This window comes from Syngnathoides biaculeatus, chromosome 5 (genome assembly GCF_019802595.1).
Source record: "Syngnathoides biaculeatus isolate LvHL_M chromosome 5, ASM1980259v1, whole genome shotgun sequence".
NCBI classification, from domain to species: Eukaryota; Metazoa; Chordata; class Actinopteri; order Syngnathiformes; family Syngnathidae; genus Syngnathoides; species Syngnathoides biaculeatus.
The window spans coordinates 26325488-26340475 of record NC_084644.1 but is presented as its reverse complement, the minus strand read 5'-3'; the positions used below and the strand labels follow the sequence as shown (position 1 = coordinate 26340475).

The following is a 14988-nucleotide window of genomic DNA, read 5'->3' as shown; positions in this document are numbered from 1 at the left end:
GTCGTTGATGTACAGAATCTCTTTTGAGTCGCAGGCATTTCCTTTTGTCATACTCTTCCTCCAGATGTGACAAAAACAATCCTCCAATCCAACAATTCCACATCGTAGAAAAATTTATGTTTTTCAAATGTAAACCAGTAATCAGCCTTAAGAGATTTTTAAAGTCTTGAGCTTGGACCTCTGCAAAACCTGCAGAATTTCTGATGGATAATTCCCTTATCCCCAATCTCCAGGAGTGAAATATACCAATTGAAAACCTTTATTGATCATAGAGTAAGAATGATCAATAGAGACAAGGATCTGTTATGCATTGGAGTATGTATGCAGTTCCAACAAGCTCTGGGCATGCTCATGATGAGTTGATGGACAGTGTCCTGCATTGGGGGGGGGCTCGTCCCCAGCTGTCAAAGATGTTACACCAAGTTGTTCAGGCATTCATTTTATTGAGCAAGGCCGTATTTAGTATTTTTTTTTTTTTTTTTTTTTAGAGCAGGTATTCTTAAACTGGGGTCCGCAATTCTTAGCTTTGGGCAAATAAAAAATTTGGATGGTATGTGACATTCGGTTGATACTGAAAGTTCAAACATACCTATTCAAAAGCCTGGATTTCAGGATGTTTGAACAATGAGACAGATAAATTCTATTAAAAACAAAGCTTTAATGTCACCTATAACATGTTCACCTCAATTAAAAAAAAGAAGCTGACATCTTCAGAAAGATGAAGTAAAACAATTGATGGTTGCACAAGTGTGCACAGCCTCTTATAATTGGGGGTGGCTGTGTTCAGAATTAACCAATTCAATGTTAAAATGGTGTCCGCACACAACTGCCATCATTTAAATGGTCTCAAATTAATTAAAACAGTTCTAGTAGGCTGACATTGCTGTCTTGGTGCAAAACCAATTGCCTTTGGCCACAGATTAATAATTATAGTTGAATGATAAAGACATTACAATCATAGTTTAACAAAAGAACAAAGTCAAACTTTAAGAACTTTAGAACTGAAATGAAAAAACACTTTTCAAAAGATTAAAACTTTATTCTGACAAAATATGTTGTGATTTTTTGTATCTTGACAAATTTGGCTTGTACGACAATTCTCATAAACATAATTTTGTCAAAAACAAACTAACATTTCAACCTTTCTCAAAAACAGGCAACTATGATTCTTATGTCATTCTATGGTAGTTATATTTGGTTGGAATTATGATTATGGGGGAGTTCTCTAGGAAAATGTCCCCCCCATGTGGGGTCCCAAGACACAAAAAGTTTGACAACCACTGCTGTCGACCATAGATGGATGTGATAATTGCCTGCTTCTACATGACCTCATCGTCCACAAAAATGTTGCCAGTGATTTCAAAGTCGAGGGCTCTCCAGTTGAACACATTTCCAGGAGTGAAGTTTGACTCTACTTCATAGCGTCGGATCTCACTAGGCGAGAGTACGTAGTCCCACATGTGAAGTCGAGAGATCATGCCGATGAAGGACTGAGAGGCGTCAAAGCCTCCCCCGTAAGTGTCCTGCTCCTGGCCCAAGATTGTGATGAGCTTGCCACTAATAGGCCGCCCTGAATGGACAATTCTTTTGATGGTGGGTTTGCCATCCACCCAAAGCTGCCCGATGCCATTTGCAGAGTTCCAGGTGGAGCACAAGGTGTGCCAGGAGTTGGGAGGAAAAGACAGAGACAGGAAGTGTGTGCCGCCATTCCGTGTCTGTACACTGATCGCACCGTCCGTGTTCAACTTGAAGAGCACAAATTCATTGCTGGAGGCTGGTGTGGCCACAGAGAAGAGGCCGTAGTTCCTGGTGAGATCTGTGAGGAATCTAACCAGACATCATCAGGGTCAATGTGAGCGGTGGTGGGAAGCAATTTGGAATAATTCACCACAATAAATGTCTATATTAAGAGATGGACTAATGTATTTGAAGTCAGTTATTCAATGAAAATGGTTCAAGCTAATACTTGGGTTCTACCCTGTAGAAATCAAGCTGCAAAAATATTAAGATCAGCATCGACTTCTAATATTTACATGGGACTATACTCATGTCTTTTGAAATGATCTAAATGATTATATAAATTCCAAACTTAATCCCTCGTTTTCAGTCTTAAATTTCTTTCAGCTTGTCCGAATGAGGAGTTGCCTCCACACGTCACTCTTTTCCATGCAAGCCCATCTCCTGCATCTTCCTCTCGAACACCAACTGCCCTGATGTCTCCCCTTACCACATCAATCAATCAATCTCTTTGGTCTTTTCCTCTCACTCTTTTGCCTGGCAGTTCCATCCTCATCACCCTTCTACCAATGTACTCACGTACTCTTGCCTCTTAACATGTCCAAGCCATCAAAGTCTGCCCCCTAACTTTGCCTCCAAAACATCTAACCTTGTGTCCCTCTGATGAACTCAACCTGCTCACTTCTAGAGAGAATCTCAACATCTTCATTTCTGCCACTGCTGTAATCCATGGCTAGTCTCAACACTGGTTTATAAACTTTTTCATCCAAGCAGAGACTCCTCTGTCACACAACACATGACACCTTCCTCCACTCGTTCCAACCTACTTGGAACTGTTTCTTGACTTTCTCACCACACTCACCATTGCTCTGGACTGCTGATGCCAAGTATTTAAAGTCCTCCGCCCTCGCTTTCTCTTCTCTCTGTAGCCTCACCTCATGCCTCCATCTTTCTAATGGTTCCTCCCTGGTTACTCTGCAGATCACAAGGTTATCTGCAAACATCATGGTCCACGAGGATTCCAGTCTAACCTCATCTGTAAACTGAAAACAGGAAGGGGATTAAGTCTATTCCCGGATGCAGTCCCACCTTTCTATCAATATCCTCCAGGCAAATAATGCATCTGTGGTCCTCTTTCTAGGCAGGAAACCATACTATTGCTCGTAAATGCTTCTGTTCTAGTCTAACCACCACTATCCTTTCCCATAACTTCATTATGGTTCATCAAATTTATTCCTCTATAATTCCCACAGCTCTCCCCATCACCTTTGTTCTTAAAATTGGGCACGAGCATACTTTTCCTGCATTCCCAGGCATCTTTTCACCTGCTAGTATTCTGTTGAACAAGTTGGTCAAAAACTCCCCAGCCACCTCTCCAAATTGGTTCCATACCTCCACAAGTATGTCACCAAGACCAACTGCTTTTCCATGTTTCATCCTCTTTAGTGCCTCCCCCCCCGACCCCCCGCTAATCATTTCCGCTTCCTGGTTCTTCACACTTGCCTCTTCTGCTCTTCCTTTTATCTAATTTTTCTCATTCATTAACTTCTTAAAGTATTATTTCCAACTATCCAGAACACTAGTGGCACCATTCAACATTTTCATCTCTATCCTTAATCACCCCAACCTGCGACAGATCCTCCCCATTTTCTAGTCCTCTGTCTGGCCAACTTTTATGGATCTTTTTCACTTGGTTGGGCCACTATAACTTTGCCTTGTGTTCCATCCCAATGTATTCCTTTTCTTTTAAAAAAGTATTTATACTTCAGAAAAGACTAAGTATATTTTCCACCACTGGATGTGAGGAATCAAACTAGTGAATGTAAACAAGCCATGGGGTACTGGTGATATCCCGATAACCGGAGACAGACGGTCACTGCACCAAATGATGTTTTGGGTGTCAACAGTTTCACGTGATCTTGGGAAGTCTCCTTCGGGAAAACAAATACTTTGCCAGTAAGATCTGCGGACACATCAATTAGGATTGAAACATCACGACAGTGAAGTTAGAGGGACAACACACTGCTGAGAGGTGAGTGTCATGGATCCTTTGTTTTAGCGAAAGTTTTCAACGTGTTCTCCATTCATGAAACCATAGTGTAAATCTGTGGGCCAGATCTTGTCCACCACATCATTTTTTGTGACCCACTAAAAAAATAGTGGCATTGTTGTGTTTCTTGATAAATTGTTCCTCGACTGTGCCATTAGAATCTAAATCAAAACTTCATTTTACTTTTTTAAACAGATATTACTGGCATTTATTCCAGAATATCCCTCCCTATTTATTGAGTGCTTGTATGCCGTACTAAATATCTGTGACCAGATATTAGAAAAATATGCCTTTGCAGTCACTGTGATTTGACGGGTGCGTATGCATCTGCGAGCCATCGCACTTGCAAATTTGCACAGTCAAGCACGAAAAATCACACTTGAAAAATTTGTTACAAGTAGAAATACATTGATATATAAAGACATCGCTTATTTTGTGTAGTCTTGAGTCAAGACTCTGGACATTAATTTAGATGTTTATTTCATAAACTGTAACAAAAAAGCACGATCCTATATAATCAGTATTCATCCGGAAACAGGAAATGCAAGTTAACTGTTCTGAGGATGTTCGGAAGTTATCCCAAAAACACATGTTCCGAGCTTCTTCACGTACTGCGAGGGCATTTACGTCGAAAGTCATCAACATCATGAGCTATGTCAAAGGAAATTGTTACACTGAAAACATTTCTGGGATATAACACAGGTAATGTTTCAGTATCTAACCATAATAAGTATGAGATTGTGATTTACTTTGACTTGATCAAAGTTCTAACGTTAGACGAGTCTGTCCATAAATCTAAATGCGAACGGTCTTTTCCCCCCGGGTTACCGCGTTATCGTGAAGTTGAAAACCTTTCCCCTCTACATGCTTTAGGAATATATAGATCATCTACTGCTAGCTTTCAACAATGGATTGACAATAGATACCGCTGTGAATTACGTTAGATTATAAAAATACATCATGATGAAATAAAATGATTATATGAATATTTAGTTTTGAAATTGAATGTCTATTGACCTCTTTAAAAATGTCTGTCTCAGTCTGTGCAATGTCAATAAATTATGATTATGGTCTTCTTTTCCATTCGGCCTGTCCCGTTAGGGGTCGCCACAGCGTGTCATCTTTTCCAATCTAAGCCCATCTCGTGCATCGTCCTCTCTAACACCCACTGTCCTCATGTCTTCCCTTACAACATCCACCAACCTTTTCTTTGGTCTTCCTCTCTCTCATTTGCCTGGCAGCTCTGTCCTCAGCACCCTTCTACCAATATGCTCACTTTCTCGCCTCTGGACATGTCCAAACCATCGAATTTTGCACTCTCGAACTTGTCTCCAAAACATTTAACTTTGGCTGTCCCTCTAATGAGCTCATTTCTAATCATATCCCACCTTCTGACTCCGAGCAAGAATCTCAACACCTTCATTTCTGCCACCTCCAGTTCTGCTTTCTGTTGTCTCTTCAGTGCCACCGTCTCTAATCCGTACATCATGGCCGGCCTCACCACTGTTTTATAAACTTTGCCCTTCATCCTAGCAGAGACTCTTCTTTCGCATAGAACACCAGACACCTTCCGCCAACTGTTCCACCCCGCTTGGACCCGTTTCTTCACTTCCTTACCACACTCACCATTGCTCTGCATTGTTGACCCCATGTATTTGGAGTTGTCCACATTCGCTCTCTCTTGGAGCTTCACTCTTCCTCCTCCGCCCCTCTCATCCACACACATATATTCTGTTTTACTACGGCTAATCTTCATTCCTCTCCTTTCCAGTGCATGCCTCCATCTTTCTAATTGTTCCTCCGCCTGCTCCCTGCTTTCACTGCATATCACAATATCATCTGTGAAAATCATGGTCCAAGAGGATTCCAGTTGAACCTCATCTGTCAGCCTATCCATAGCAACAGGAAGAGGCTTAGAGCTGATCCCCGATGCAATCCCACCTTCACCTTAAAATTTTCTGTCACGCCTATGGCACACGTCACAACTGTTCTGCTGCCCTCATACATGTCCTGTACTATTCTAACATATTTCCCTGCTACACCAGATTTGCGCATGCAGTACCACAGTTCCTCTCTTGGTACTCTGTCATAGGCTTTCTCTAGATCCACAAAGACACAATGTAGCTCCTTCTGACCTTCAATGTACTTTTCCACTAGCATCCTCAAGGCAAAAAATGCATCTGTGGTACTCTTTCTAGGCATGAAACCATACTGTTGCTCGCAGATACTTACTTCTGACCTCAGTCTACCCTCCACTACTCTTTCCCATAACTTCATTGTGTGGCTCATCAACTTTATTCCTCTATAGATAAATTATGATTATGGTATTAGGTAACAACTACAAACTCGGGTATAAAAACTCCAAGTTATTTTAAGGTCTTGAGATTCCATCCCTAATCACACCTGCAACTTTATATCTGTAGGCATGACTGACCACACTTGTACATTTTTCAAATGTGAGTGACTGCCTTTGTGCTTATAAAATCCATTATGTGTTAATTATAATCTTAAAGTGATAATATTTAATTTTGTGTTAAGATTAGAAAGCAGACTTTGGTCTCTCCCTCTCTCTCTCTCTCTCTCTCTGATATTTTATTACTTGATTGTGAAAGAAAAGTAACTGGTTGGGTGGTGCCAGCTGCATTGATAGGTGATAACAACCTTTTCATATGTGTGTATAACCTCACCAAAGAAGAACTTTGCAGACACCAGCATTCAGGTTACATTTTTTTTTAATAGCTTACTTACATGAAAGGTTTTATGAAATTGTCTTCCAAAGGCTTAAAATTTGGAAATGGAAACATGGAAATGAGTTAGACACCCATCGCATAAGCCACTGTATGAGCAAATCTTTAAACCTCACATTTTCTCTTCAGTGCTGAACAAAGTTTTTCTGTGACACACGGAGGTTCCTACCTCTGGTTTCTGCGCAACATGATGCAAGCATCACCATAACAACCAAGAGTTTCTCCATCTAAAATACAAAGAAAGTCATCATCGAATGACTGTCCTTTGTAATTAAAGAGATTAAATGTGTTGATGAATATATTGTCATCAAGGAGAAAATGTACATCCTGAGTAACAGTATTTAAAGTCAGCAAACTAAAGCTCCCTGGTGGAGGTATCATGTCTTACCTTCTCTTGACTATTCAGCAGCTTCGAGTAGACATGCACTTCCTTTAATCAGTCACTGGTTGGTAAAGTAATGAAGGATTTTGTACTCCTGGACTCTTGCGTAAACAAATGGGGAATTGTTAAATTATGCAACACACTAGACACAGCTCATAAAATGCCATCCAGCAGCTGTTGATGACATGTGGTCAAGCCTGTAGGCTACCCCAGTTGTGGGGAGTGTGTAAGGGGGAAGGCAAGACCCAATGCTGCCTGGCACCGAATTGAAGAATGCATATTTATTACTCTGACGTACCTTTGAAGTGTCGACGGTCTATGTGTCCCGTAATTCACTTTAGTTCTCGCAGCCTTTTCCATGCAATCCTCAAACCCGTTGATGAAGACCAAAGGTAAGCGACGCAGTCAAGCTAAAGAAAGTCCTATCGGGGTTTTTGGGCCTGTGTGACTCCTGAAGTAGCTGATGGGTACTGGCTAGCCAAGCGGAATTCAGCTTTGGTGGTTGCTGAAGCAAAAAACTTGGGACATGGGAGGAGTTTGGTGAGGCCAAGGAGAAAGGTTTCCAAACAGCTTTGAGAAAATTCTGGTCATCTCAGAATGGGGAAGCAGTGCACTGTCAACATTGTGTATCGTGGGGATGGGGTGCTGCTGACCTCAACTCGGAACGTTGTGAGTAAGTGGGGGAGAGTACTTTGAAAACGCCGTGCCTTCCCTTGAGGTGGCAAAGTCTGAGTTCTCTGAGGGGGCTCTCCTACCTCTGGGGTTGAGGTCACTGAGGTGGTTAAAAAAAAACTCTCCAGTTTCTAGGCCCCGGGGGTGGATTAGATTCGCCCGGAGTTCCTAAAGGCGCTGGATGTTGTGGGGCTGCCCTGGTTTACACGCCTCTGGAACATCATGTGGCCACAGAAATTGGCAGACTAAGTTGGTGGTCCCTTTTTTAAGAAGGGGGACCAGAGTCTGTGTTACACCTACAGGGGGAACACACTTCTCAACCTCCTTGGTAAGGTCTATTCAGGGAGGCTGGAGAGGAGAGTCTGTCGAGAAATCGAATCTCAGATTCAGGAGGTGCAATGTGGTTTTCGTCCTGGAAGTAGAACAGTGGAGCAGCTCTACAGCCTTGGCAGAGTCCTCGAAAGTGTTACGAACGAGGCTCGAGGGCGGACGCAAATGGACGACTCCAGAGGCAAGCAGGTAGTGTACAGAAAGCCTTTATTCGGTCCGTGGTCAATGATCAGCGAGTCAGTCAGGAAAAGCAGCAGTATCAGAAGAGGCAGGCTTACGAGGATGGTCAGGGAATAGGCGAGGGTCGGTACACGGTAGGTCAGGTATACGGGAGTGCGGGAACGAGGCATGAGAATCAACGATCCGGCGGAGGACTAGTTGTCCCCCGTGTCCTATAAGTACCGGGTGTAATCAGCCGAAACAGGGTGCAGGTGTGTGCCGACTAATTGGCTGACCACGCCCAGCCTGGGGAGGATGCCAGGGGCATGACAGAAAGTGCATGGAAGTTCACCCAACCAGTCTACATGTGTTTTGTGGACTTGGAGAAAGCATTCAACCGTGTCTCTCGGGAGTACTCTGGGGGTGTTTCAGGAGTATGGGCTACTGAATCCCCTGATATGGACTATTTGGTCCCTGTGGAACTGGTGTAAGAGTTTGATCCCGATTACCGGCAGTAAGTCGGACTCGTTTCTGGTGAGACTTGGCTGTCCTTTGTCATAGATTCTGTTCAGAATTTTATGGAGAGAATCTCTAGGCGTAGCCAAGGCATAGAGGGGGACCGGTTCGGTGACCTCAGTATTGCAGCGCTGCTTTTTGCAGATGATGTAGTTGTGTTTTGAAAGAATGGACTAATTGGTGGGTTAGGTATACCTGATTGTCCTTGACAGCCATTTATGAGGCCATTTGCTCTCATATTACTGTACAGTACAACATTATTATGTAGGTGAGTTTCATGGCCAAACAGCCCAGTGCAGTACAAAGTTCTTGTAAATAAATAAAAAAGCTTGCAAATATTTGAAAGGTTAATATTTTACCCAAACTTACCATGCCATTGTGGTTAGCCATGGGGGCATTGTTAACATACAGTGCTCATCATCGTAGAACTGGCCCATTGAATTAAATTTGTGATTTTAATTTTTGCATCTAATGATGGAAAAAAAAAAAAAGTTCCAATCTGAGAAAATCAACGTGCAGTAGCGCGGGTTGTATTTGCCAGATGTTACTATGGCATCAGGTGGCTATCAATAAAATGAGAGCTCAAACTACATCGAAATGAGCGTAAAAACTGAAACTGAAGTGGTAAAATTAATATTGTGTTTGGCGGAAGATTATTATTGTGTACGCATAAAAAAAGCAAGAGGGCCCCCAACATTTAAAGTGCTCACTAACTTATTCAAAGGCACCTCTCACTATCTGAGTTCCACACTCGCTCCCATTCTCTTTGCTCTCGATTTCTACTCTCTCTGTTTTATTTTCTCTTGCTCTCAATTCTTCACTGAACAACGCTTGCTTGCAGTTTTACCATGGATGGCGACACCGATTAAGACTCGAGTAGAGTCACCGTTCTGGCTTCAACAGTGCGTCTGGTTGCAGCATAAATGGAGACTTCCAACCAAACTAGCTCACAAAATTTTGAAGAACAGGTAAACTAAAATACATGCATCACATTTGTGATGTACTGTTTTGAAATCAAACTCTTGATTATTTAATAATACACGTGATTTGTGCGGCACGGTGCCTCAACTGGTAAAGCGTTGGCCTCACAGTTCTGAGGTCCCTGGTTCAATCCTGGGCCCGCCTGTGTGGAGTTTGCACGTTCTCCCCGTGATTGCATTGGTTTACTCCAGCACTCCAGTTTCCTCCCACATCCCAAAAACATGCAACATTAATTGGACACTCTAAATTCCCCCTAGGTGTGATTGTGAGCGCGGGTGTTTGGCTGGCAACCAGATCAGGGTGTACCCCACCTCCTGCCTGTTGACAGCTGTTGATAGGCTCCAGCACTCTTCGCGACCCTTGTGAGGATAAGCATCCAAAAGAATGGATGGATGGATGGACGTGATTTGTATAGCTTGTTAGCATTAAATTCAAACGAAATACAAATCTTCTTCTTCTTCTTTTCCTTTCGACTTGTCCCGTTAGGGGTCGCCACAGCGTGTCATCTTTTTCCATCTCAGCCTATCACTTGCATCCTCCTCTCTAACACCCACTGTCCTCATGTCCTCCCTCACAACATCCATCAACCTTTTCTTTGGTCTTCCTCTTGCCCTTTTGCCTGGCAGCTCCATCCTCAGCAACCTTATACCAATATACTTACTCTCTAGCCTCTCAACGGAAGATAATAGTGGAAACTGAAAAAAAAGAGCAAAGTAGGTACAAAAAAGTAATTGAGTGTAGTATTTGTGAAACAAATACAGTGGTTATCCGAATAGTAGTCATAAAATGTATTAAAACTAATTCTACAACTTTACTTACTGCTGGAATATATATTATTTAAGAAATTCCAATGGGAATATATTCTATATAAAAAACAAAAACATTCAATTTGATACTTTTTAAATTTGCACTCTTTCTTTAAAATTAGATCAACTATTTGGCAATGGTGGAGCAGCTGTAGAGCATTGGCCTCACAGTTCTGAGGACCAGGGTTCAAATCCCATCCCCGCCTGTGTGGGGTTTGCATCTCCTTACCATGCCTATGTGGGTTTTCTCTGGGCACTCCGGTTTCCTCCCACATCCCAAAAACATGCATTCATTGGAGACACCAAATTGTCCTTAGGTGTGATTGTGAGTGCGACTGTTGTCTGTGTCTATGTGCCCTGTGATTGGCTGGTGACCAGTCCAGGCTGTAGCCTGCCTCCTGCCCAATGGCAGCTGGGATTGGCTCCAGCACTCCTGTGACCCTTGTGAAGATAAGCGGTTCAGAAAATGGATAGAATCATAGTGTAAGATTATGTTTACATGCTATTCAGTCATATTTTGAGTCATATTTTAGTGGATTTCAAAAATGAAACTTTATTCTGGCGGCACGGTGTCTCAGCTGGTAAAGCATTGGCCTCACAGTTCTGAGGTCCCAGGTTCAATCCCGGACCCGCCTGTGTGGAGTTTGCATGTTCTCCCCATGCCTGTGTGGGTTTTCTCCGGGCACTTTGGTTTCCTCCCACATTCCAAAAACATGCAACATTAATTGGACACTCTAAATTCCCCCTTGATGTGATTGTGAGTGCAGCTGTTTGTCTCCATGTGTCCTACAATTGGCTGACAACCAGTTCAGGGTGTACCCCGCCTCCTGCCCATTGACAGCTGGGATAGGCTCCAGCACTCCCCACGACCCTCATGAGGATAAGCCACGAAGAAAATGGATGGATGGATGGAAACTTTATTCTCATATTCTCATACATCTTTTCTCTTGGGACATTTTTTTCCATGAAAAGTGACTAATTTAATAATTACACTTTTCTGATTGGAAAAGACAACTCAGCAGTTAATCTTTTCTCAAAAACAGGCAAATGTCATTCTTATGGCATTGTGTGGTAAATATGATTAGTTGGAGAAAGGTTTAAAAATTTGGTAACCACGGCTTTAGTTCCACATGGATGTAATTGTTGCCTGCGTCTACATGACTTCATCGTCCACCAAAATGTTGCCAATAATTTGAAAGTGAAGGGCTCTCCAGTCGAACACGTTTCCAGGAGTGAAGTTTGAGCCCTCCTCATAGCGTCGGATCTCTTCTGGCGAGATTACATAGTCCCACATGTGAAGTCGAGAGATCATGCCGATGAAGGACTGAGAGGCATCAAAGCCTCCCCCGAAGGAGTCCTGCTCCTGGCCCAGGATGGCCATGGCCTTACCACGAATAGGCTGCCCTGAATGGACAAATCTCTTGACGGTGGGTTTGCCATCCACCCACAATTGAGCAATACCAGTCTCAGCGTTCCAGGTAGCGCACATTGTGTGCCAGGAGTTGGGAGGAAAAGACAGAGACAGGAAATCTGTCCCTCCGTCCCGAGCGTGAAATCTAATAACGTCATCCGTGTTTATCTTGAAGAGAACAAAGTCATTGAAGATGCCCGGCGTGGACAGAGAGAATAGGGCATAGTTCCTGGTGAGATCTGTGATGAATCTGACCAGAAATCATCAGGGTCAAGGCGAGCGGTGGTGGGAAACAATTTGGAACAATCAAGATGTTTGATGTCTAGTCTAAGTTAGAAATGGGCTGATAATTGCATGAAAATGGGGAATTTAAAATATTTTGTTGAAGATATACTCTGGTTTCATACCAATAATTTTGAAAAGCGAGTTTTTGATGTCACTACAAAAAGTTTGTGGCAAATTTGGTCTAAAAACCATCAAATTCAGAAATGATCCTTCTAAACCTGGTAACACATATCATTTCTTTTATTATTGTTATTAGCAAATGTAACAATTCATTTCAGAACATTAGCAAATAGTACAAGTGATATTAACACTAGCTAGCTCTTAAACCTCCAATGTGAGTGTTTCTTTACTTTTTCAGAACGAGCATTATGCAAGTTGATAATTCCCTTTTTCCACCCCCTGTGCCAAGCCAGCAAAGCGCGTTTCTACCAGTCATTTATCCTTTACTGTACAAGTAATCATATTTCCTATGTAAGTACGGAGTGTGAGCAACTTTGCCAAATCTGGAGGTGAGGAGTTAAAGGAATAAAAGCAAAGCAAACGAACCTGGCGAAAACCACAATTACCTGAGACAGAGGCTCACTGCATGGAATATTGTGTTGGGGGTCATCAGTTCCACGTGATCTTTGGACGTCTCCTTTGGGAAAACAAAGACTTTGCCAGAAAGATCTGCAAAGAAGGATCAAGACAGTGAGTTTTGTGCATCATTGCCTAAGACAAGGTTTGACAATCCGTTCTGCGCGAATGAAACTCAAGGCCCAGGGGCCACATCATTTTTTTTTTTTGGTCAGAGACTAGAATAAATAGTATCTTCTTCATGTTTCTTGCTAAATAGAGTTGTTCTTTTCATTGGGGCAGAACATCGAAACCAAAGTGGCATTTTTGTTTTTTCCCCAAGGCCCTTCTTTTTGTGTTGAATAGTTGTATTTGGGTGTCTGTATTTTCTTGGACTTGTGATTTTAAATGTGACAAAATTACAACAAAATGCAGTTGCATTTGGAAGGACATGATATGAGACTTATGATTCATAAAATCCCTTTTGAGTAAAACCCTAACTACAATGTGGCCAGACATGAGAAAATTATTACACTTTTTAGAATGTACTGTTCTGTGTTAATTATAACAGTATTTTAAGGTGACGGTAGATGACCATTTAGCACATCTTTCTCAGAGTTCTGAGTCTCCGGGTTGCCTGTGTGGCGTTTGGATGTTCTCCTCATGCTTTTGCAGGTTTCTTTGCTTATGTGGCCTGTGATTGGCTGGCGTACCCCGCCTCTCACCCAGAGTCAACTAGGATAGACTCCAGGATGCCCGTGACCTTAGCGGTAGATGGGTATTGTGAAAGCAAGACATCAGGTTTTGGTGGCACCAGCTGCATTAAGTAGATAACTGATTGTTTAATGATTGTAACAACATTGCATCACTGCAAGTAACAATGAACTGGCTCCTTACTTACTTCAAGTTTTTATTAAATTGCATCACTCTGTCAAAACACAGTCTATGAAAGGGTTAGGTTTTCCCCTTGACCCCCACACGAGTTTGACGTTCTTAAATTTGACAACTTAGTAGTGCTCGTTGCCCATGCACCACTGTATGAGTAACAATGTTTGAATCCATTTTTTCTCTTGAGCGCTTTGCAGGCTTTGCCCTGTGACACACACAGGTTCCTTCCTACCTGTGGGACCTGCGCAACATGATGCAAGCATCATCATGACAACCAAGAGTTTCTCCATCTAAATACAAAGAAAGTGAGTTTTGCGTCACTGTCCTGTGCAATGAAAGCCATGAAATGTGTTCATTTCCACATTGCTGAAAAACATTCTATATATCCCAAGTTAGTGTTCAAAGTCGACAAACGTTAGCTCCCTGGTGGGGGTAACATCTTACCTTGTTTTGAGTGTCGGCTCTGGGTAGGCACGTCAACTCCCTTCGCTCAGTCTTTAAATACTACTTGTTTACACAATAGATTTCGTACTTCTGGACCTTGAGTAAACAATTTTTAAATTGTGCAACACAATTGCCTCAGACCATGATCATGATGAGAAGTGGCTGCTCACAAAACAAGGCTACTCTTGCATGTGAAGTTTTGATATACAATTTAGACATTTTTTTGGACAAGGGAGCATTTAATTCATGTCGTGTCAGTTTCTGAAAGTCGTTCAGTAGCTTACTGTACTCCAATGAAGCAAATTGGTTATTTTTTATTTTAATTGACGAGACCATCTGCTGAATTACATTTTTATATATTTAATTGTACCTGTTGAATGACTATTCTATTAGCAACATAGGACAAAGATATTACTGAGATGTATACTTTTGTTTTGGAAACAGCACACTTACAAATTTGAAGGGTTACATTGTTAAAAAAAAAAAAAAAAGTCAAACTGCAGTAAAACCAGCAGACAACTTTTTTTCTAGACTGGATAAAATCAGTCATTAGTTGATAGGTGGGCATTAATTTTACAGGGTGTGAATGTTTCCAAAAAAACTTCCCCTTAGCAAGCAATACCACAGAGGAAGCTCTGACTTACATTTTTTAGATTGGGGAATGTTTCAACTGTCTAAAAATCTGCACTTTGATGAAATTGCGCTTTTTCAAGAAGGCAGTTGCACACACCCTCTTACTGAATAACTGATTAAAAAAAAAAAGAAAAAAAAAAAAAGGTAGTCCACGTCTGCTGCAATCTAAAGTGAGCCTGATTTACTCCAAATAAAGTTCTGGCTGCTTTTATTGCAGAACCAGCTGCCCTCTTGGGACAGATTTAAATGTCTAAGCTTAAAGGTCAAGTGTCATCCCTATAAACATTCTAAAATAGATAATGGGGGAGAGAAAAAAAAAAAAAATTCCCTTCAATGTCTATATGAAAAAAAAAATAAGCACATCATCCATGCGCAAAGTTGGGGAAGTGCCA

At 41.9% G+C, this 14988-nt stretch overlaps 2 protein-coding genes across 3 annotated transcripts; both read right to left on the bottom strand.

Annotated features, from left to right (window-relative positions):
* Positions 1-402: 402 nt before the first annotated feature.
* LOC133501282 (C-reactive protein-like) lies at positions 403-10226 on the bottom strand. 2 transcript variants are annotated; one of them, XM_061820929.1, is made up of 5 exons: positions 7215-10226; positions 6923-7017; positions 6704-6761; positions 3598-3700; positions 403-1827 (listed from the first exon to the last, which is right to left on the bottom strand). In XM_061820929.1, exons 3-5 carry the CDS (start codon positions 6759-6761, stop codon positions 1320-1322), a joined length of 669 nt encoding a protein of 222 aa, XP_061676913.1. In that variant the 5' UTR covers positions 6923-7017; positions 7215-10226; the 3' UTR covers positions 403-1319. The 2 variants fall into 2 exon arrangements, with proteins under 2 accessions (XP_061676913.1, XP_061676912.1); XM_061820928.1 differs by having other exon boundaries at positions 6923-10226.
* A 1070-nt stretch (positions 10227-11296) lies between these two features.
* LOC133501283 (C-reactive protein-like) lies at positions 11297-13809 on the bottom strand. Its single transcript, XM_061820930.1, has 3 exons — positions 13752-13809; positions 12643-12745; positions 11297-12041 (listed from the first exon to the last, which is right to left on the bottom strand). Exons 1-3 carry the CDS (start codon positions 13807-13809, stop codon positions 11534-11536), a joined length of 669 nt encoding a protein of 222 aa, XP_061676914.1. The 3' UTR covers positions 11297-11533.
* Positions 13810-14988: the final 1179 nt, after the last annotated feature.